Source organism: Salvelinus fontinalis, chromosome 6 (assembly GCF_029448725.1).
Source record: "Salvelinus fontinalis isolate EN_2023a chromosome 6, ASM2944872v1, whole genome shotgun sequence".
Taxonomy (NCBI): domain Eukaryota; kingdom Metazoa; phylum Chordata; class Actinopteri; order Salmoniformes; family Salmonidae; genus Salvelinus; species Salvelinus fontinalis.
This window is the reverse complement of record NC_074670.1, coordinates 72,205,855-72,218,850: the sequence shown is the minus strand read 5'-3', so window position 1 is coordinate 72,218,850 and position 12,996 is coordinate 72,205,855. Positions and strand designations below refer to the sequence as shown.

Sequence of the window (12,996 nt, the reverse complement as noted above, 5' to 3'; positions counted from 1 at the left end):
ATCGTCTCAATTACACATTCACCCGAATAACTTGTAACACTGACAAAAACATATTAATCAATGCTTAGATGGAAATATGATAATTAGTAGTGTGTGTGAGTACGTTGGTAATGCTACTTTGAAAACATTTACAAAACTGTGTATCTCTGCCCCCTGCACACACACACACACACACACACAAACATACACACACACACACACACACACCACAGGAGAAACTGGCTGGTCCCCTGTGAGCCCTGAGTGGTGTAGCGATGGACAGCTGGACCCTCCGGGGGGACAGCTACTCCTTCCTCCGCAGCAGCGCTCCTTGCGTCTTCTCCCTGCTCCACCGTGACGGAACCCCGAACCACGTGGAGATCTTCGACATCACCAACATCCCCAGCCAACGTTCAGCCATCTCTGAGACCACCTGCCTCTGTGACATCTTTGGGGACGACTGTGAGTCACTCTCCAGTAGCCCAGCTACAGGGGCCTTCGTCCACCCTCCCGTCCCCCCACCTAGGAGGGAGGCAGCAGTGCCAGGGCAGAGCTCAGAGTTGTCCCCAGTGCTGCCCTGCATGGTGGATGAGCTGAACGACTCAACAAGTTCTTACCACACAGCACCAGAGAGATTTGAGGATTCTACAGAGAAGCTCAGTCCTCCAACGCAGAGGGAGAATAATTATAATTTATCTGAAGGCTGGGAGTCAGGAGCATTAGCTACTGCACTAAACAACTCATCCTCATCGTGGACGTCTAAGGACATCAGCCCAAGACTAGAACAAGGAAATACAGCTCCAACACCTGGATGGAGGACAGAGGACTCCTCACCTGAGGTGCCTAGCCTTACCTTTAACACTACAACACCTTCACCTGGCTACAGTAATACTACAACACCTTCACCTGGCTACAGTAATACTACAACACCTTCACCTGGCTACAGTAACACTACAACACCTTCACCTGGCTACAGTAATACTACAACACCTTCACCTGGCTACAGTAATACTACAACACCTTCACCTGGCTACAGTAATACTACAACACCTGCACCTGGCTACAGTAATACTACAACACCTTCACCTGGCTACAGTAACACTACAACACCTTCACCTGGCTACAGTAATACTACAACACCTTCACCTGGCTACAGTAATACTACAACACCTTCACCTGGCTACAGTAACACTACAACACCTTCACCTGGCTACAGTAACACTACAACACCTTCACCTGGCTACAGTAATACTACAACACCTTCACCTGGCTACAGTAATACTACAACACCTTCACCTGGCTACAGTAACACTACAACACCTTCACCTGGCTACAGTAACACTACAACACCTTCACCTGGCTACAGTAACACTACAACACCTTCACCTGGCTACAGTAATACTACAACACCTTCACCTGGCTACAGTAATACTACAACACCTTCACCTGGCTACAGTAATACTACAACACCTTCACCTGGCTACAGTAATACTACAACATCTTCACCTGGCTACAGTAATACTACAACACCTTCACCTGGCTACAGTAATACTACAACACCTTCACCTGGCTACAGTAATACTACAACATCTTCACCTGGCTACAGTAATACTTCAACACCTTCACCTGACAGTAAAGGTTCAGCTTCATCAGTGGTCCAGCGTTCACCTGCCCCCTCACTACAGTGTAGAGAAACCCACTTGTCACCTAAACCAGAGAACAGATACTCCAGCCCTTCATCTGAATCCGTGGTCCCTGTGCATTCCATTGAGGCCAGAGACAGAGCTGTCTCACCTGGAGTCAGAGGCACAGCCTCCTCACCTGGCGATACAGATCTGTCTTTACGTGAGACCAGAGTAGCTCAGTGCTTACCTGAACCAAGGAACATCAGCCCCTCACCTGAGTTAATTGCCAACCCTTTTTCACCTGATTACATAGTGTCATTTGAACCTAGGGTTAGAGCCATAACACCTGAGTTAGAGGACTCCGTCAGTACACCTGAGTTAGTGGACTCCGTCAGTACACCTGACATAGATGACACCGTCAGTACAGCTGAGTTAGAGGACTCCTTCAGTACACCTGAGTTAGTGGACTCCGTCAGTACACCTGACATAGAGGACACCGTCAGTACAGCTAAATTAGAGGACTCTGTTAGTACACCTGAGTTAGTGGACTACATCAGTACACTTGAGTTAGTGGACGCCATCAGTACACCTGACATAGAGGACACCGTCAGTACAGCTGAGTTAGAGGACACCGTCAGTACACCTGAGTTAGTGGATTACGTCAGTAGACCTGAGTTAGTGGACTCCATCAGTACACCTGAGTTAGAGGACTACATCAGTACACCTGAGTTAGAGGACTCCATCAGTACACCTGAGTTAGTGGACTCCATCAGTACACCTGAGTTAGAGGACTCCATCAGTACACCTGAGTTAGTGGACTCCATCAGTACACCTGAGTTAGTGGATTCCATCAGTACACCTGAGCTGATACCTCACATGTCCCCTGCAGAGAGAGACCTGAGCTCCTCAGAGGAAGCCCAGAGCACAATCTCAACACCTGCCCCCAGGTACACCCCTCCTACACCTGTCACCTCCTCACCTGAGCTCAGGTCTACCAGTGCCACACCTGAACTCAAATCAGCCAGCATCACACTTGAATTGAGATCAACCAGTGTAACACCTGAACTCAGTCTGCTCAGTGTTCAAACTGAACTCAGGTCAGCCAGTGTCACAACTGAAGTCTGTTTAGCTAGTATCACATCTAGTTCTGAACTACTCAGGTCAATGAGTCTCACACCTGATTTGAAATCGGATCCATCCTCCTCAACTAGCTCATACCACTCAGGTTCCTCCTCAACCTCAGACACCTGGACAAAAACGTCCTCAAGAACCCCCTCACCTGAAACAAGGTACTATAGAACCCTATCAAGAACCCCCTCACCTGAAACAAGGTACTATAGAACCCAATCAAGAACCCCCTCACCTGAAACAAGGTGCTATAGAACCCTATCAAGAACCCCCTCACCTGAAACAAGGTACTATAGAACCCTATCAAGAACCCCCTCACCTGAAACACGCTATAATAGGACCCTATCAAGAACCCCCTCACCTGAAGTAAGGTACACCAGCCCCCCTATAAAACCCAGGAGCTCAGCGCAGTCACCTGTGATCAGAATCACATCCTCCAGACCTGAGATAAAAAGAAGAGACCTCACACCTGAGGTACCTGGACAGGTAAAGGCCAAGTCCCTGGACCCTCGGTTCAACTCCTCCTCCCCCCAGGTCTCAGGTATCACCTACTCCATCCTCTCCCCAGAAGCCAGGGTCTTGGTGTCAACACCTGAGATCAATGGTCTCCTCTCCTCAGCTGAGCCACGAGGCAGAACACACCTGTCACCTGAGAGGAAGAGCACCACCCCTACCAAAGAGAACAGATGGAACAGTCTCTCACCTGACTCCATAGGTAGAGGTTCCTCACCTGGAAGCAGAGGTAGCAACTCCTCACCTGAGATTACAGGGATATACAGCTCTATCGTACATCTTCCTAAGACTAGAAAAATAGCTGCATCACCGCAGCCGCACAGATATAAAAACCTCTCACCTGAGTATAAAACCCCCTCACCTCCGAAGAGTCAAACTGTCTCACCTTATCCAACATATAAAACCCCCTCACCTCTGCCCAGGTACACAGCCCCCTCACCTCTGCCCAGGTACACAGCCCCCTCACCTCTGCCCAGGTACACAGCCCCCTCACCTGGAGTGGAAGCTGCTCGCTCCTCATCCGAGCTAAACACTTCAGCTGACTCACCTGGAGTAAAGAGTCCTGGCCCCTCACCTGAACGCAGGGCTTTACCTGGCTCACCTGGAGTAAAGAGTCCTGGCCCCTCACCTGAACGCAGGGCTTTACCTGGCTCACCTGGAGTAAAGAGTCCTGGCCCCTCACCTGAACACAGGGCTTCACCTGGCTCACCTGGAGTAAAGAGTCCTGGCCCCTCACCTGAACGCAGGGCTTTACCTGGCTCACCTGGAGTAAAGAGTCCTGGCCCCTCACCTGAACGCAGGGCTTCGCCTGGCTCACCTGGAGTAAAGAGTCCTGGCCCCTCACCTGAACGCAGGGCTTCACCTGGCTCACCTGGAGTAAAGAGTCCTGGCCCCTCACCTGAACGCAGGGCTTTACCTGGCTCACCTGGAGTAAAGAGTCCTGGCCACTCACCTGAACACAGGGCTTCGCCTGGCTCACCTGGAGTAAAGAGTCCTGGCCACTCACCTGAACGCAGGGCTTCACCTGGCTCACCTGGAGTAAAGAGTCCTGGCCACTCACCTGAACGCAGGGCTTCACCTGGCTCACCTGGAGTAAAGAGTCCTGGCCACTCACCTGAACGCAGGGCTTCGCCTGGCTCACCTGGAGTAAAGAGTCCTGGCCACTCACCTGAACGCAGGGCTTCGCCTGGCTCACCTGGAGTAAAGAGTCCTGGCCACTCACCTGAACGCAGAGCTTCACCTGGCTTACCTGAGAGGCGTGTTGGTGGCCTATCAGAGCGACTCATTACTAACGGCACCTCAAACCCATTGGGTAATCACCTTTCTCATGACTTCAGGGAAACATCACCTACTGAAGAGAGTAGAGAGATCACCTCTTCACCTGTACTAGGAGAAATCCCAGTCCCCTACAACTTCTCTGCCCACTCACCTGAGATCATAAACATCACACCTGAAATCAGAAACTTCATACCTGAAATCAGACCCATCTCACCTGATCCCACTGCTTCTTCAAGAGGAAGGGGCCCCTCCCTTTCACCTGACCACGGGGTCACAGGTAACTCACCTGTCCAGAGACTGGATGATCTGGAGCCTAAACATCCAGCCTCGTCTCTAACCCCTGACCTTAGTGACAGCAGCAACCCCTCACAGAAGTCTCCTACACCTAAGCACCCATGTAGAGAAACCTCACCCAACCCAAGGAATAAAACCATGGATAGGCTAACTGAAGAAGACATGGCTCATCGTATGGGTAAGGAAAACACCCCTTCTCCTCCCCTCACCAGGTTCACTCCAGTACACATCATACCCCCGGTCCCTGGGAGGCCACATGGCCACTGGGGAAACAGGAATCACAGACCCCCTGAGACCCAGGCCAATAAGGTCATAATGGAGTCTGAGAACATGATGGAGTCTGTCACAGAGGGTGTGACATCCAGGGGAAGCCCCACTTTTTCATCTGTTGACAGTAACACCAGGGCCTACGACAGCCAATCACACCTGGAAAGGTTGGAAAGGGAGAGGGAGCGGGAGAGGGAGGAGGAGAGGGAGAGAGATGGGGAAGAGGAGGAGGAGGAGAGGGAGATGTGGGAGATGCAAGATAGGGATAGAGAGAGGCAGAGGGAAAGAGAATGGAACAGGGAGAGGGAGATGGAGATAAGGGAAAGGGAGAAGGAGGAGAGGGAAAGAGAGATGGAGAGGCAGAGGGAGGAAGAGAGTGAAAGAGAGAGGGAGAGGAAAAGGGAGGAGGAGAGGGAAAGAGAGAGGGAGAGAGAGGAAAGGCAGAGACACAGGGAGGAAGAAAGGGAGAGGGCAATGGAGAGGGAGAGGGAGTGGCAAGCGGAGAGGGAGAGGGAGAGGGAAAGGGAGAGGCAGGGGGAGGAGCGGGTGCCTGGAAAGGGGGAGGGAAGGCAGGAGCAGGCCAGTTACAAGGGGGAACAGGTTGACCTGTCATTCAGTGTCAGGAATAGAAAAGGGCCTGCAAGCCGCGAAGCAGCTCCCACAAGCAGAGAGAGTCGGCAGGGAATGCCAGCAGCGCGCTCCTATTCAGAGAGCCTGCTCACCACCAGACTACAGCAGATACAACAGCTACATCAGCAACAACACGGTATACTGCACAGAGTTGCACACAGCTCCCAGCCAGAGACAGCCAGAGGAGGTGGACCGGGACCCACCAAGAAGATTCAGCCCCAGCCCAAGTACAAGCCTGCGATATCCCATCTCGGGAGCTCCGTTCCTGGATGCGTCTCAGTCGACGGCCCCAGCTCCAGCATGGGCAGCAAGCTGGATGAGGAGGACAACGAGGTGAAGTGGTTCAGTGACGTGGCCTTCCGCAGCCTGTCCTCTGGATCCCCTCAGGTGGACTACCTGGACATGTACAACTCCAGCCACTGCTCCTCCACCGGAGCCTCCCAGCCTTCCATCCAGGACAGCCCAGCAGGGGCTAATGCAGCCTGGTTGGCCTACGCCGACCTCAGAGGGTCTGCTCCACGGCTGGACAATGAAGACTTCCCAGTCCCACGCCAGCAGCAGCAGCCCTCCTCTGGGGCTTATTATCCACCCCATGACGACCTGGACCCATCCAAAAAATATGAGATGGGCAGTTACGAGTGTGTGGACATGGCTGTGGAGAGAGAGGAGCCCAAGAAGGTACGGAGAGGAGTGCCCAAGAGACAGATCCAGCTGAAGAGAAGGAATACGGCCGAGCTGAAGATGGGTGAGAACAGCAATGGTAGTCCTGTCATGGTTCCTAGTCCTGTAATGGTTCCTGTGGTTCCTGTGGCTTCTATTGTTCCAATGGACAGTCCTTCTCTACAGAGACACAACAGAGAGACGTTGCAGAGACAACACAGCACTCCTCCGGCCTTGCAGGAAGCCTACTGCCCGGAACCCAGCCCTGAACCTGCCACCGAGAGGACTGAGCAGACCAAGAGGAATGGCAAGCTCCAGAAGTCTTTGTCCCTGGACGAGACATGTACCAAAACCAAGATGGCCACCTGCCTGATCAACAACATCCTCTCTAAGAAGATGCAGAATGTTGGTAAACAAACTGACCAGGAAGGAGAAGGAGGTGACCTCAGCCCCTCTGAGGCCAACACCTCTCCTCCCCCTGAGAGTGAGGCGTCAACCCTTAAAGAGTCCACAAAACCAGAGACACCGAATCTGAGTTCCAACATAAATTCAGACGACAGTTTTTCTTCTGAGCACCTGGCTGTGAGAAGAGAGACCAGCCCAAACACTGACGTAAACAGACAACAGAGAAGTTTCGGAGTGAAATCCAGTGTTAGACCAATGAACCATACTATTAATACTAACTCCACTTCTCTACAGCGAAGCAACAAGAGGCCTGGACCTACCAGCATAACCCCTGAGATGAGTCCCGACGCACATTTTGCTCCAGTTACCTTTCCTCGGAGAAGCAACGAGAGAATTGAATCTCACAGCAACAGAAGCCCTAACCATGTTAGCCCTTGGATGAGGTCTGAGCCCCCTACTACTAGTTGTCCTCAGAGAAACAGTGACAGAACTGAGTCTCCTGCCAGAAACCCAAACTCTTGGAGAACTGACCCGGTCAAACCTGAGATGAGGTCTGAACTGGTGTTCCCGTTTGAGAGTAAAAAACCCACAGAGAAGAACGCCAGGATGGGGGGTAAGCAGACACATGACAGTAAATGGAGGGATGAGTGGGATGACAGTAAACGGAGGGATGAGAGGGATGACAGTAAATGGAGGGATGAGAGGGATGACAAACAGGCAGGTGACTCAGCAGATGCAGCTGCCCGGAACACCAGCGTTCCCGCTGCCACCCGAGCCATCAGCACGCAGGCAGGAATGACAAACACAAAGCTGGAATACCCCTCTGACTCAGAAAACCATAAACATCCTAGCGTCAAGAGCACCTACATGTCCAAAACACCAGAGATCACTCTGAAACCCAGCCCTGTTACAGAGATAAAGAAAACCTCTTCTCTCAACATCTCACTGTTGCCCGAGATGGAAACTAAACCTGAGGGTAACCACGAGACTGCCTCCCCTGGGAGGACCTGTCAGAGAGAAACAACAGAAGAAGACAGGACAATGGAGACTTCAGATACAGAAACCAGAGATGAAGACAGGAGAATAGGGACTTCACATAGAGAAACACGAGAAGAAGAGAAGGGGGTGATTACCTTGAACAAGATGAATGAACAGACTGTGAATATGGATGCCAATAGGAACAGTAAAGTCAAAGCTCCCATGCACAAAGTGAGAGATGTGAGAAGGCTGGTGAAAAACACATACAACCTGTCGTTCAAGGCCATTCCAGCACCAGAGAAGGAGGAGAGGAGGGAGGAGAGGAGAGAGGAACAGAGACAGGAAAGGAGGGAGGAGAGAAAAGAGGAAAGGAGGGAAGAGGAGAAAGATGACAGAGTGGAAAGGAAAGAGGGGAGGTGTGAAGAGATAATAGTAATGAGAGAAGAGAGGAAAGAGAAAAAGCTACCACCTCACCTAATATCTCTCCAGAAAGAGGAAAAGCTACCACCTCACCCAACATCTCCCCAGAAAGAGGAAAAGCTACCACCTTACCTAATATCTCTCCAGAAAGAGGAAAAGCTACCACCTCACCCAATATCTCTCCAGAAAGAGGAAAAGCTACCACCTCACCCAATATCTCCCCAGAAAGAGGAAAAGCTACCACCTCACCCAATATCTCTCCAGAAAGAGGAAAAGCTACCACCTCACCCAATATCTCTCCAGAAAGAGGAAAAGCTACCACCTCACCCAATATCTCTCCAGGATGAAGAAAAGCTACCACCTCACCCAATATCTCTCCAGAAAGAGGAAAAGCTACCACCTCACCTAATATCTCTCCAGAAAGAGGAAAAGCTACCACCTCACCCAATATCTCTCCAGGAAGAAGAAAAGCTGATGCAGATAGAATTCAAAGCTATCAGCTGGAGAGAAAACAAAAACAAAACAATAACAACGTCCAACAAAACAGACAGAGAAACGTCCAGAGGCAAACCTAAGCCTGATTCTTTACAGCAGGTGTCCAAAGGACCCCGGGACCTCTCTGATGTAGCACCTAAGAGTTGCGCAACAGAGGAAGTAGCTGTGACAGAGACAGAGTCAAACCAACACAAGATCCCTGTACAGGACACTGTCAAAACAGAAACAGGCAACACCAAGGTGAAACCCAGTGAAACAGAGTCAACGAGAGTAACCAGGAGACACCGAAGTCTATCAGAGTCTAGTGACAAACCTGAAGTGGTGAGAAGAGATACCAAGCCACCTATGCTGGGCAGCAGCCCTAAACTCCCCAGTAAAGACAGAAGAGTGTCTTGTGCTTCTCTGGTGCTACAGGATGGATCCAATAAGCCTAAGTCATTCTCAGCCTTAGTTCCTGCCTGCTCCCCAGCTCCAGCTCCAGCATTCCCAGTCACAGCTCCAACCCTGGCCTCCTCACCCTCACTTGGTCCCAAAACTTCGCCAGCCCCAGCTTCTCCTCCAGCACCAGCCTCATCCCCAGTTCTAGGCACTCCACCTTCCACTGTCCCCACCAAGACCCCCACCCCTACCCCCAGCCACTCTGTGTCCATACTGGTCAAGGAGAAGGGCTACCAGGCAGATATTGGGTCTTTGGTCTCTGAGGCTGTGTCAGAGGCCATAACAAGAAGTGGGCGTGAAGGTGGGGTTGGAGGTGGGCGTGAAGGTGGGGTTGGAGGTGGGGGTGGGGGTGGGGGTGGAGGCGTCCCAGGGAAACATATCAACCAAATAGAGATCCCTCTTCAGACCCGTGGACCCTCAGATGGGGGTACGAGTGACTCACACAGACAGAGAACTTACTCGTCCTCTTCTACATCCTATGTGAAAGCAGCGTCATCCGTATCATCCTCAAGCACTGTGAAAGAAACCTCATCCTTCTCTTCGACCTCTGTCAATGCGTCAACCTCCGCATCGTCTTCTGTGAATGCATCAACCTCAGCCTCATCCTTTTCCTCATCTTCCGTCAATGCATCAGCCTCTTCCTCTCATACCCTTTCGGCCCCAAATTCTCCTAGGCTTCGAAGAGACTCTGCTCAAATGGATGACAGTGTTAGGACCCCTTCGAATCAGGAGAGGGTTAGTGTCAGAGCCACGGTCAGAGACATAGAGCAACGCACGTCATCATCACCACCACCCTCACAGAGGAAAACACAGGAAGACACTGCTGAAAAAGAGACGGTGAAGAAATCAACCTACTCACCTAAGTTACCAGGCTCGCTACCAGGCTCACCAGCACTGATGAGAACATACCAACCACAGGTGATCGAGGTGAAGTCGTTGTCCAAAGAAACACATAAACAAGATAAACAAGAGAAGAGCATCACGTCAAGCACCAGACCGCAAACTATAGAGGTTCACTCAATAGCCAACAGTCCGCCAGTGGTACTGAAACCAAAGTTCAAACCGACAGATGCAAATTCACTGTCCAATGAAACACAGCAGACACCAGTGGAGGCAGCAACATCAGCCTTCAAACAACACACCGAAAAGGAGAGACCTGTGAACAATGAGAAACCATCAACTTCAGCTACGACTATCCACAGACATCTATCGAACGATTCGACACCACCGTCTAACTACAATAAAAAGTTAGCTGTTTCTGCAGTGTCCAGCTACAGGCCTCCACCTAACAAGACAACAATCATCGCTAATTTCTCTCACAAACCAGCGTCAACAACAGCAGACACAGAGACATCCAATGAAAGGCCAAAGCAACCAGAGGCATCAACCCAGGGACAAGGAGAGGCCCCCAGCTACACACAGAGACCCACAACCCTCACAGTCTCAGCTCCAGCTCCAGCTTCAGCCCCAGCTCCGAACCAAGCCCCTGCTGCCCCAGCTCCTGCCCAAGTCCCTACCCATGCCCCTGCCCAAGTCCCTACCCATGCCCCTGCCAAAGGCTCTACCAATGCCCCTGCCCAAGTCCCTACCCATTCCCCTGCCATACACTCAAACCAGCCAGCTGTTGTGGATATAACCAACCACCTGCAGCATCCAAAAACAACAACAGCGTACCCTCAGGAGCAAACTATGCCGGTTACCTTCAACAATACAAACCAACCTGCCACGGTATCCACAAACACACAGGCTCCCGTATACACACACCACATACACACACAGCAGCCCATACACAGATCCTTGTCCAGCGACCACTCGCAGAGGGCAGACGACCTGCGTTTCTACGCATCAGATGACCCCCCTAGTTACGACGAGAGAGAGAGGTTCAGCCCCCTCCACCTACCTGACCTGCCCCAGAGGAAGCTGAACCGCTACCACCCCTCCTCTTCCTTCTCCTCTGCCTCCTCCCGTCCCCCTCCCTGCTCCTGCACCTCTGGCTGCCCCTCCCACGGCCTTACACCCCCTCACCACCACCACTCCCCCCACACCCCTCCCTTCCCCTTCCCCTCCCCCTCCCACTCCCCCGGTCAACCCCCTCTCCGCCTACACCAGTGCAGAGCCGATCCCCATTCTCTGAGATCAATCGGCTACCAGCCCAGCTCTCCCAAATCATCCACCCTCCCCAGCCCCACCCAGCCTCCTCCAGGCATGTACCAGTCCCTTCACCAACCCCACCCCTCCATACTCCAGCCCTGCCTGGCTGACCGCCCTCTCCAGCACCCCCAACACATGGAACCCCGTCGGGCCCCCACTCTCCACTGCTCCCCCCAGGGCCAGCCATCTGTCTCCGGGGGCCCCTACAGTGACCTCAGCCACTCTCCCAACCTGCCCCCTATGGACCCTCAGTACTTGTGCAGCTCACAGAGCCTAGGGCCATCCTATGGATCTGATTATGGGAGTCTGTCTGGGTCTGACTACCCAGACAGTACAGGTGGTCTGGGGTACGGGCAAACCCCTCGCAGGGTCCTCATGGATCCTGACACGGGGAAGTATTTCTACATTGAGGTGCCTGTGCAGCCACTGAGGAAGATGCTGTTTGATCCAGAGATGGGCCAGTACGTGGAGGTACTCATGCCTCAGAGTACCATGTCTCACTCCGGCCTTTACCCTCCCTTGGCCGCCCCCTACTCCACCACCTCAGCGGCCCCCTACTCCTCCATCCACAACCCCAACATATATTCCCCTGCCCCCCAGTACCTTCCCTATGGCCCCCCTCCTCCTGCACCTCACCCCCAGTCCCAGCCCCAGCCACCCCGCCACCCAGAGGCTCCAGCCCCAGGGACGATGCACCAGAATGGGGCTCAGGTCGGCTACGGGTCCAAGCCGGAGCCCCAGAATCATGCACCTCTGGACCAGAGCTACCTGGATAGCATGTACTACGTCCCTACAGGCATGAACACTAGCCCCCCGGACTGCTACCACAAACAACCCTCCAGTCTGCCCAACGCGGGGGGGAAGAGGGCCTGAAATAGTCGTCTTCCTGGTGCCTGTACGGTCTCAGAATACAGCCATGCCAGGTTGTATATGAGGAGGTATAATGTAAGCCTCAGGCCTTGTTGTTAGCTTTGTTTCTCTGGCAACTGGACTGGAGTGAATGATTCTTTAAATGTGGTTGTTTGTTGTTTTGTTGTTTATGTTCTTCGCTGCTTTTTATTTGCCTGGTTGCCTGATTATGTTAGCTTTTTAGGCATTGATTTGGTAAGAGAAAAAAACTATTATCGTGTTAGAAGGTCCTTGATGATATTTCTGGGATTTCTAATTATATTTTTCTTCGACAAAAACCAAAAATCTAAATGTACTACTGGTTACCTAAAAGCCATCAGGTTATCTTATCCATTCTCATAGATTATTCATTCAATCTAAACACTTACTGTTTGCATTTACATTACGTTTAGATACATGTTTCAATGCATACGTCTAATATTTGAAATAAATTCACCTTGTATTAAAACCAATATCTCCTAAAGACTTGAAACTGCTATTTGGGAAGATCTCATGTATGTGATATTTTTCTCTGTTTATCATTGAATGAATAGGTTTTGTTCACAAAGAAGCTGCAATGACACTAATAAAAATGTGTAAGATATTGAATGTAATAAAACTACTGTAGAATGCCCTGGTCTGTTCTGTCTTGATATTTCTGAATAGATAGTCTACTTCTGAATAGATACTGTAGGCTGGCATTCAATCCAACACCTGACAGATGGAGTTTTTCCAGACCATGTGGCCTGACCAAAAGAAGCATTGCCTTCCCCTGCTAAGACGTTGCATGCATCAACCAATGGTGGCGTGCTACATTATGACAGCTGTTGACCTCAAGATATCTGGC

At 51.5% G+C, this 12,996-nt stretch overlaps 1 protein-coding gene across 1 annotated transcript; it reads left to right on the top strand.

Annotated features, from left to right (window-relative positions):
- The first annotated feature begins 218 nt into the window (after positions 1-218).
- Positions 219-12,776, top strand: LOC129858412 (serine/arginine repetitive matrix protein 2-like). Its single transcript, XM_055927614.1, has one exon. The coding sequence runs from the start codon at positions 255-257 to the stop codon at positions 12,132-12,134; it is 11,880 nt and encodes a 3,959-aa protein (XP_055783589.1). The 5' UTR covers positions 219-254; the 3' UTR covers positions 12,135-12,776.
- The last annotated feature ends 220 nt before the right edge of the window (positions 12,777-12,996 follow it).